Genomic DNA, 11,378 nt, shown 5'->3' on the forward strand with positions numbered 1-11,378 from the left:
ATGCACCAAATGTCAGACAAAACTCAATGTTAATGGTGGAGCTTTATGATATAGGCCTATTTTGTAAGCAGTTAGTGGCTATTTTCTGTAAATGGCTTTAGTGGCTATTCGCTCTGCAAATTCATTTAAATTGCTTTAGCAAATTCAAAATGTAAATCAAAGTCTGTCTTTATACAAAACGATTTTGCATCTGAGACGACGGGTTTTTGCATAGGCCATATGTGATAACTTACAAATTGAGACTGAAGTAGGTCCTTCAGTCTGTCCGCTGCTGGTGATGGTGGTCGTGCTTATTTGAGGAAGCTCTCTGTGTTTTAAAACTGTTGTTTAAAGAAGTTTCGATTCTGAGAATCGAACCGGATCCTGGAAACGCACAAGCAGTTCTGCTGGACTTTGAAAGCGTTTTCTGGATGTAAGTTAAACTCTTTGGTCACTTTGAGAGGTGTTTATGGTTTTAATTAAATCTCTGTGATTGGCCTTTTGTGATTTTAACAATAGACCTTTATTTCCCATCATGCTGAGATTATAACATGAAGATCTCATTGAATTAAACACTGAGACAGAAATATTCGCTTTCACAGAGAAGAGTGAAAACTACAAGTAAACATGTTTCGACTAATCAAAGAGCAGTTTGAGAACTCTGGATTAAAACATGATGTTTAATACAAGCACTTGAGCAGTTTAATAAGTCGCCTTGTTTGTTTTTCTCACAGGTGTCTCATCATGAGGAACAGCTTACAGTGTCTGCTTTTCTCAGGTTAGTTTCTGGTTTTTGTAAATGTGTGTAAAGTCCAGGGGTCAGAAAGTAGAAGTCCTGAGATATGTTTATTCCACCCATGAACTCAGCCGGCTGATTTCACTCATTAGTTCTCTCTCCTGGCTGAAGAAGTCAAGTCATCTTCATTTATATAGCGCTTTTAAAAATGGAGATTGTTTCAAAGCAGCTTTACAGAGACAAACATACAATTTACGGTAACAGAGATTGTTTTGGCTTTATAGCGGTTCTTGAAAAATGTTATTTCCAGCTATAGTTAGTTTTGATTGATTCACTTCCAGCAAAATTATCATTTGTTATTACATTAGGGGCCACTAAGACGACGGCTTTCTCTCTAAACAGACTTTAAACGCGAACCTGTGACCGGATGGCGTTCACATGCGCATTAAAAATTGATTCTATAGTTATATTCGTTTGAATATATGTGCGCAGGTTTGTAATTTCCCTACAAACCATGCCTAAACAAACTACTTGTCTTGCCTATACATTTGATAAAGAATTTTGTTTTATTTTATCACTTCGGGGTACGCGAACCGGATTTTCAACAACGCTTTATCTGTAGAGTGGGAAAGGGATCCTCCATAGGGAGAGGATAGTTGACACTTCAGCACTGCATTGTCATCGGGTCCAGGCGAATCTCCTTCGTCAGATCTGGACACGGCCTGGATCCGGCAGGCTGCGGGAAAACCTCGGGATAAACAAAGACACTAATATTAGCGTAGATGCCATTCTTCTTATGATGTAACGAGTACATCAAGATTTAAGGGAAGTGTTCCCAGTTCCTGCTGACCTAATCTATGCAGCCTAACATTGAATTATAGAAGTCTATAATGTATTATGTGTATGCTAGGTCAAAGAGATGTGTTTTTAGTCTAGCTTTGAACTGACAGAGTGTGTCTGCTTCCCGGACAATGGTAGGAAGACTGTTCCAAAGTGTTGGTGCTAAATAGGAAAAGGATCTCCCGCCAGCAGTCGATTTAGATATTCTAGGTATTATCAACTGGCCGGAGTTTTGAGATCGCAATAGACGTGAAGGACTATAATGCGTTAAGAGCTCGCTCAAGTACTGGGAGCTAAACCATTTAGTGCTTTGTAAGTAATCAACAATATTTAAAAATGTATACGATGTTTAATAGGGAGCCAATGCAGTGTTGACAGAACCGGGCTAATATGGTCATATTTCCTGGTTCTGGTAAGAACTCGAGCTGCTGCGTTTTGAACTAGCTGTAGTTTGTTTATTAAGCGTGCAGGGCAACCACCCAGTAGAGCATTACAATATTCTAGCCTTGAGGTCATGAACGCATGAACTAATTGTTCTGCATTTGTTAATGAGAGCATATGTCGTAATTTAGATATATTTTTAAGATGGAAAAATGCGGTTTTACAGATACTAGACACGTGACTTTCAAATGAGAGATTGGTATCAAAGAGCATACCTAGGTTCCTAACCGACGACGAAGCCTTAACAGAGCAGCCATCAACTGTTAGACAGTATTCTGGGTTATTACGTGTGGAAGTTTTTTGTCCAATAATTAGAATTTCTGTTTTTTCAGAATTTAGTAGTAGGAAATTACTAGTCATCCAATTTTTTTTATCAGCTTTCCTCAGAACTGTGCTAATTAGCAAATCCAGGTGATAGGAACACAATACTGAGGAGGACTTTTACTTTCTGAACCTGGACTTTACATCTCTGGTTAGTTTCTCATTTAAAATGATTTTCCCATCCAAGTAGCAAAACAGGGAACGTTCTGGCAACGTTTTGAACAATCGTTCTTCCAGTAACCTCTATAAAATGTTTGTTCAATGTTATTTGGATCTTTAATAATGTTCTGAAAGTGTTAGCACAAACATAATTTGCACATCAAAAATTCATTTCTGAAACATTGTAGTTGAATGTTGGTTTAACATTTTTAAATTTGTAACTACTTGTTTTGTAATGTTCAGATAACATTCTAAAGTAACGTTCACTTAATGTTTGAAGAATGACACAATGGAATGTTCCCTTTAAATTTTAAATGTTTTAAACATTTAAAAAAACTTAACAGAAACATTATCATGACGCTTTGACATATTTTTGTTAGCTGAGGAAAGGGGTTGAAACAAATATTTTAATTATTTTAAGGCCCGTTCACACCAAGGACGATATCTCTTAAGATAACGATAAAGATATTAAAGAATAGCTACTTCTGCGGAGTGATCCGTGGTGAGGAGCAGAGAGTTCGCTCAGTGTTGCGCTAATCACTCCGCCCAAGTAGTGCTTCGCCTTCTGAGAATATAGTTCCCAGTATGTATACGGTTAAAAGATGGCTGTGTCTCATATGACCTTGTTATTTGTACACACTGTGACTATACAAATCACAACAATGTTATTGTGTCACTTATTGGGATTAGTATGCTAACTGGAGCCATTTACTTCCAGTCTTTGTGCTAAGCTAGGCTAGCGGTGGGTGCGTCAGATAGAGTTACGGCACGCACGGAGATGAAACGCGTATGTATGGACTTATCTAACTCTGGAGGATACAGTGAATAAGCCAAAGTCCCCAAAAGTCGGCGTGTTCCTTTAACGGCTGAATCATGTCCGCTGTCTTATAACCTGAATTTTCTTCTTTCTTCAGCTCTGTTGCACGTGACCTTCTCTCGGCTTCATGAGTTTGTCTATGTGTCCGAGGTCATGAACTGGAACAATGCGCAGAAGTACTGCAGACAGCATTACACGGATCTCGCCACCGTCGATGACCAGGAGGATCACGATCAGCTGCTGAAAACTGTGGGAATGGGACATGTTTGGCTTGGATTGGTTCGCACTACATATGGTGGACCCTACGGCTGGTCAGATCAGAGTAGCTCCACATTCACACGCTGGAAACCTGGAAAACCGGATGATCAATTGTGTGCTAAAGTTTTTGAGGGTGTTTGGTATGACAGCAGGTGTACAAACACTAATCCTTTTGCATGTTATTTTGGTGAGATATGATCTTAATATATGATTTTTTTTCTCCAGAATTTCATTTAGTTTAATGTGTTTTGCCTTACACATGCTTAAATTTAATTCAAATTCTAATTGTTTAAGCTAATACCTTTTGAATGGTTTTATTTTTTAATTTTGCTACTTTTGAATGTTCTCTAAACCTTCTGAAACGTTCCCATAATGTTTGCAAAATTCTAAAATGGAATGTTCTCTTAAAGTTTGCATAACCACAATTTTTAAACATTTAGAACATTCAAAAATAAAGTTTTTATAACTTAATGAGAACATATTCACAGCGGGGACATGAGATCTGCTGATCAAAACTCTGAAAATAATGATTAAACATTAAATGTTTATTTAGTGAGTGTTGAGCAAATCATATATACATTTATGTCTAACAGAGCAAGACATTTTATTTATGAATTCATTTGATTGATGAAGTTCTGCTGAATTATTGATTGTACGTTGTTCTTTATGACTGAATTTCTCATCAGTGTGTTCGTCCCACAGATCGGAAGAGACAGATTGTGAAACTGGAGGTGAAATCAACTCAAAATCTGAATGATCCGAAAGTGATGACAAATCTTTTAGCCCATGTGAGTTTCGCTCTGCTTACCACCCGTAATTCCACAGCAGAAATATCATTCAAAAGTCTGTTTGTGTTCTTCAGATGGAGCAGATCCTGAAGGAGAAGGGAGTGTCAGGAGAAGCTAAACTTTCATGGAGAACCCAATCCGATGGGAATGTCTTCCAGACGAAGGACCGGAAGAGTGACGCCACTAAACAGACTTGCGTTTCCTAATTTTACGGAAAATTGCTTCTTTTATTTTTTACAGTCGTTTTCCTTTCTTTTAAGTTGTAGTCAAAACTTAAAATTACAAACAATATCTGTAAAATTAACAACTCGGCTGTTATTTCAAATATTATTCCATTAATGACAAATTACAGTAATTCCTAATGTCCTAATTTTAAAATAGTGCAAAAATCCTTTTCAGAAATGTTTATTAAACGTTTTCATTTTACAGGTACCTGAATTATTACGATCAAACACCAACTGAACATGGATGTGTATCAATACTCTCTCATTTTAGCAGGTTTACAAAGTCTTTTGTTAATGGATGTTGTATTTGTGTTTCAGCTTTCATGTTATTGGTATGGATGTTTATTATATTGTTTCTGCATTTAATAAACTCTTGCAATAATCTCTATGATAAATTCACTCCACTTGATGTAATTGACATATTTGATAAATTCACTGACATAAAAAGTTGATATTATGTTGACATAAAAGGTTAATAATTTCACTTAATTAAAAATGTTTAATCTCATAATTCTTACTTAGTCATTATTAAATGCATATGACTTAATATGTTTTAAGATTTACCAAAGCATGATTTTTTTTTCTTTTGTGGCAGATATTGGCTTCCATAGGCAAACAGTTAAATATTAAACATAACCTATCTGGATAATTTTTGCCCTTACCTTAGCCCCATAATTCTATGTAGATATCAGAGAACAATTTAAAATATTGTATCAATGCATTATGGCACCTTCAAATAGAAAATACCCATGAAGTGGGAAATACAAGTTTTTATATTTAGACTAATCATTTTAATTGTACTCGCTTAACATAAACTACTTAAATAATCTGGAAACTCTCCGTAACTGCGAGTGTAACGGCGGCCAGCTAGTAGTTGCTGTCTTTAGCCTCCTTGTTAGAACGCCTGACTCTCATGCCGGAGACCCGGGTTCGAGGCCTGCTCGGAGCGGGTCGAGTGGGACCCGGGTGGAGGGGTTACATTGGTGCCGTGACCCGGATGGGAGTGAGGTTTAGGGGGGTGAGTGTAACGGAGGCCAGCTAGTAGTACCTCACTCCTCTGATCTCAAAAAGCTCACTAGCGACAGATGCTAGAGGCTGCAGTCTTTAGCCTCCTTGTTAGAGCGCCTGACTCTCATGCCGGAGACCCGGGTTCGAGGCCCGCTCGGAGCGGGTCGAGTGGGACCCGGGTCTAGGGGGTTACACATGCGGAACTTCATCAAGCCTGACTGACTGGCACCTGTTTAAAGCACCAGCTCAGCGGTTCACTCCGTTAGTTTTTATTGCTTATACTGCATTTTAGTAGTTGTTTTTCTACCGAATTCATCGTTTACCACGGCAAAAATAGAAAACTATTTAACGTTGCTTGAGGGTGTTTCTTATACAGCGGCTGTGGGCAGTGCTTAATTTGTAAAGTGGGAAGTCCCGGAGCGCAGAGGGGGGGTGGATCCGGCGACTCAAAACGGGGGTTGGAGGTAACGAAAAAAAAGAAGAAAAAAAGCTATGTAGCTTTTGACTAAAAAAAAAACTTAACAACACTGTGTGTGTATCAGGGCAATGTTTATTTTAATTTCAGAACATGCACTACATGGGTGCAAAATGTAAAAAAAAAAAAAACGTTTTCACAAGCAGCAAGGGGGTCGCACACCGGACGAGAAGCGCCGCGTTGCGTCTAGGACAACTCGAGGTATCGCACATCAGACGCACACTTTCTCAGTTTATGGCCAGCAATATTGTTATGTTTAAGGACATTATGGAATTAAGATAATGTCTGTATTATGTTATGATTGTACTGTACAATCGTTGCTAGTCTGCAGACTCTGAACACTTCACCTCAGAGTGTCCGTTAACTGAATGAATTGAGAATTTCACCTGAAAATCCGATAACATCAGCAATTTTCATTCAAGCAACTGATTTCTGTAAATGAATGTAAAACTAAATGTATATTGCATGCAGCACAGGGTGAAGTCAGACAGTTTTTAACAACGCCGAATGGCGCTGCCGGTGTGTGTACATAGAGAATAATGTGTTTTAATTTTAAAGACTTGGCGCTGCTCTTCTCGTCCGGTGTGTGACCCACTTTACCCTGAAAATTCACCTCAAAAACGCATCGAAACTTCAAACACAAGATTTTTGTGGAACTTCAATGGGGAATAAAGACTAACAATACAGATAACAACATTGAACCTTACACAAACAGTAATTATTAATTTGCCATAGTGACACAGGAGGTGCCGGATCCAATAAAAAAGGTTCCGGATCCAACGTCGGAGGTGCCAGAACATGTTCCGGCGTGTTCCGGCTCAAAATAAGCCCTGGCTGTGGGAGAGATGGTAAAGTTGATGTCTTTCTCTCTCCTGACTGCCGTTATCAATCTCTGAAAACTATTGTGGAGTTTTTCCCAGTGTTGGGGAAGCTACTTTGAAACTGTAGTTTGACAAGCTACAAGCTACTCGTAAGTTAAAGTAGTTAAACTACAGTCAAGCTACCCTTTTGGAAAAGTAGTTAGCTACACTACAAGTTACGATCAAAAAGTAGCTAGCTACATTGAAACTACTTTTGCTTTTTTTGAACAACATATATTATAAATAACTGTATAAGTGTCTGAGGAATGTTTTAAGTAAAATATTTAGTGTTTAAAACAATGCAATACAATTATGATTTTTATTGTTTTATTACACACAACACTCAAATATATCAGACTGTGTGTCAAAAGTGCAAAATTGCAACAAATACAACATTGCAAGAACAAAATACGGTATACATCCAACGTAAATTGCATGTATAGACTTTTTCTCAAAAATACAGATTGTGAGATGGTTGCATTTTGGCAAGAAAATACATTGAACAAGCGCTCACATGTGGCACTGACAATGCACGTTAAACTCGCTCACATGCAGTGTGGAGCTCGCAGAATTTATTGTGAAAGAAGAACCTGAATCACAAGCTGCTTGTGCGCACAGTTCGGTTCGCTCTGGATCCAGTCACAACAAATATATACACCAATTTAATTAGATCAAAGCATTTGTTGTGCGATAAAAAAAAAAACTAAGATTACATTTTTTGTTCAACTGACAAACACGATGACGCAAACTTTAGTGGTCTTTTATGTTCATTTTAAACTGGCGGACAGATCATGGCGGTTCAATGTAATTAAATCAGAAATAGAAATTTGATGTAACATAGAGAGAGCAACAAAGCAGGATAATTAATACATTTAAAGTGGCCATTAATCACCTGTATGTGCGTCCTTAAATTTTTGCTTGAGGTCTTCTGTACGTCAGTGAACCGTTAGCCGCACGATGCGTGATTAAACAACAGGTGGCGGTAATGGCAAAAAAAATAGTTTGTAATCTAACAAGAAGAAGAATATCCTTGCATCGCACTGATTCGCGCAGGCTCAACAACACGCAATGTAGCTTTTGCTCGCGCTACACTAGCCTGACTACGTCAGACTTCCTACTTCCGCTAATTTCATTTCGCTCCTGTAGTCAGTCTGAGATAGCAGCCTATCTTTCTGTTTTCCACCGGCCTGAAAACAGCCTGGCCAATCAACGAACAGAGGACGGGCTGAAAGCCGTGACGTAGTCGGTAAGCGCCGTGTTTAAGATTAGGTCAGGGAAATCGAAAACGACCGCTGATATGGAGACGCGGATGCAATTCGCTCTGTTGTGGAGAATATTCCCGGCATTAGCAAACTGAAGCCCGAACACGAAGAGTGTGTATTAAACATTTTGAATGGAGGTGATGTTGTGGCCCTACTCCCTTTGGGAAAAGTTTAATTTATCAACTATTACCGATCGTCAGCGAGAAACTGGGGACCCTGGGTCCACTTCTTTTCTCTATTTTTATTAATGATCTGCCTTTAATTTGTTCTAATTCCTCTGTTCAACTATATGCAGATGATACTGTCATTTATACGTCTAAATCACATTTATTGCAAATTCAAACTGCTCTTCAATTGGATTTTAGTATCTTACAGAAATGGTTGGTATCGAATAAACTATTGCTTAATAAAACTAAATCTTATACTATGGTCTTCGGTACAAAACATACTTTTAAAACAAAAACAAAATAATTTAATTATAACGTGTAATGACGGTACTTCTCTGAATGAGGTTGATAAAGTTAAATACTTGGGTTTATGGCTTGACTCTGAACTTACATTCAAATCTCACATTGACTACCTTCTTCATAAAATTAATTTTGCAACCTGTGTTTTATTTCGATCCAGAAATTGTTTTACACTTAGTGTTAGAAAAAAACTTGCTACACAACTGATATTGCCATTGTTTGACTATGCCGATGTTGTTTATCAAAATTGCATCTAAATCTAGCCTTCTACCACTTAATATAGCATATAATAATCTCTGCAGATTCTCTCTTGGATGTTCTTATAATACTCATCATTGTGTAATGTATAATTTACTTAAATGGCCCTCACTCAATACAAGAAGACACATACACTGGCTGCAACTCGTATTTAAATGTGTACATTTTTAACTATCCTCAATATTTAAAAAGGTTTCTGGTACCGTATATTTCAATACATAACCTTAGGCATTCTACACAATTTTCTTTTTCACTCCATAGTCAAAAAAGCAATAGGACAGAGAGCATTTATGTTTAAGGCTCCTTCAGACTGGATAAAATTACCTTTAAATATACGATCTTTAACATCATTTCACATATTTAAAAAATAGTTTGTCTTCTTATTTTGAACTAAATTGTTCATGTTTTCAGATGATACTATAGATATATATATATAAGTCACTCTATTCTTTGTTTTTGCTGGCAAGTATTTGATCACAGCCTCTGTGTGGCTATCTAGTGGTTGTATTTACCTAAATACTTATCTTATTCCTTTTTTTTTTTTTTTTTTTTTTTTTTTTTGTGGTAGCGTGTTCATTGTGGTATTGTGTATGTCTTATTATTGTAATGTGTTTGATTTGTCCCTTGTTTTGTATTGTATTTAGGACCCCCCTCGAAAACGAGATGGTCCATCTCAAGGGGTTTATCCTATTCATAAACTTATATGAATGAATGAGCCTTTTGACAGGTCAGTGTCTCTTTTCTTTTCCAGGTCTTAAATACCGTAAAACTTCAAATAATAGCCCGGGCTTTTATTTGCCCAAATCGTCGAACTGCACCGGCTTGTACTTGAGATAGGCGTCTAACTTATATGAGACAGGCCTTTATAGTTGAGATGTTGTTCATTGAGATGTTGTTCCTAGAGTCTATAATCTCTAAAAATCTCCAAATGCTCCACGTGAAACCGCGGTCTTCCGACCTCTTACTATCTTGTCGATTGATTTTTATGAATATGCGCGAGGGAGAGAGAGCAAGACAGCGCTCGTGTTGTTTGTAGACGTGGGAGTGCGCGCGCGCGGCCGGTGCTCTCTCTCTCCTCTCTCTCTCTCTCTCTCTCTCTCTCTCTCTCTCTCATCTCTCTCTCTCTCTCTCTCTCTCTCTCTCTCTCTCTCTCTCTCTCTCTCTCTCTCTCTCTCTCTCTCTCTCTCTCTCTCTCTCTCTCTCTCTCTCTCTCTCTCTCTCTCTCTCTCTCTCTCTCTCTCTCTCTCTCTCTCTCTCTCTCTCTCTCTCTCTCTCTCTCTCTCTCTCTGCTCGTTGTGCCCTGTCAAGCGCAGCAGTCATTCTATTACATCACTCACAGATCAAAAAAGTCGTTTACAGCCATGTTCACTCGGGTATTTCGCTCAGCATCATCAAGTGTTTACAGTGGAAGTTCGATCATAGATTTGAGTTCGATGTCTGTGGTTCGATGGCTGTGTCGGCGCATAACATACGTCATAAACAAACTTATCTGATTGGCTTACGGGTAACCAATGATTTTAAACTTCAGTACGCGCCCCCTAGCGAGAGAGAAAACACTTCTCTATTATGCTATCCCAGACTCTGTGTACGAAGCGAAGTGAAGTAGCAGAGTCTGGTATTACCGGCTAGCGCTACACCGCTACTTGCTGCAAAAAGTAGTTAGCTACTGGAAAAGCTACACTGTTTAAAAAGCAACTGAGCTACAGCCAAGCTACTGAAAAATGTAGTTAAGTTAGTAGCGTCGCTACTGTAGTTAACTACTCCCCAACACTGGTTTTTCCTTTTGCTATTTGAGAACACAAAAATATATTTTTAATGTAGTCTCTCTAATGTAGAGCTCACTTTGTAGGCAAAAACACGGAAGCGAGTTAGCATTTTAGCACTGCTGATTCCATCGTCCTGAAGTCAATGGGTTTTTCGAATGGGGTTTTGCTCAAGAAGACTATTTCACGTTTTATCGACCACGTAAAATACATCAATATTACCCAACTAGTGATTTTTTTTAAGCTGTTACGTGTCTCGAAAAGGCAGTTGCTAACAAGTGGGTCTCCAGAGGCTGTTGGAGATTAACGTCATCACGCCGAACAGGTAAACTCAGTCCGCTTTTACTGCCTCAGTATGCTTATAATTCTGCTCTTATAAAACTATTCGGTTACACTTTATTTCGATAGTCCACAAGTAACGTTTCAACTACATGTCAACTCTCATTAGAGTATTAGTAGACTGGTAGGTTATGGTTAGGTGTTCGGGTTAGGAGAATAAGTTGATTTGTAGTTGCAAAGTTACTTATATAGTAAGTATAAGTCTATTGGGGGACCAACAAAATAAAGTGTTAGCAGATATTAACTAGACAGCCTACCTAATCGTCTAATGACAGTTAGTTTTACATATAGCTGCAAAGTTACTTATAGTTAGTAGAATGTCTAAAGTGGACTATCGAAATAAAGTGTTACCAACTATTCTAACTCAAACGTTTTGGGAAATT

General features: G+C 38.1%; 1 protein-coding gene across 1 annotated transcript; it reads left to right on the forward strand.

The window, feature by feature from the left end:
- The first annotated feature begins 652 nt into the window (after positions 1-652).
- LOC130071100 (C-type lectin 1) lies at positions 653-3,749 on the forward strand. Its single transcript, XM_056235716.1, has 2 exons — positions 653-757; positions 3,391-3,749. Exons 1-2 carry the CDS (start codon positions 724-726, stop codon positions 3,747-3,749), a joined length of 393 nt encoding a protein of 130 aa, XP_056091691.1. The 5' UTR covers positions 653-723.
- The last annotated feature ends 7,629 nt before the right edge of the window (positions 3,750-11,378 follow it).

The sequence above is a fragment of the Rhinichthys klamathensis genome, unplaced genomic scaffold, assembly GCF_029890125.1.
Source record: "Rhinichthys klamathensis goyatoka isolate OS25496 unplaced genomic scaffold, OSU_Roscu_1.1 h1tg000429l_1, whole genome shotgun sequence".
Taxonomy (NCBI): Eukaryota; Metazoa; Chordata; class Actinopteri; order Cypriniformes; family Leuciscidae; genus Rhinichthys; species Rhinichthys klamathensis.

Bases quoted from the DNA above. Each gene is read 5' to 3' on its own strand.
- LOC130071100 (XM_056235716.1), top strand. From the start codon at position 724: ATGAGGAACAGCTTACAGTGTCTGCTTTTCTCAG. The intron at 758-3,390 runs GTTAGTTTCTGG...TTCTTTCTTCAG, and splicing joins ACAGTGTCTGCTTTTCTCAG to CTCTGTTGCACGTGACCTTC.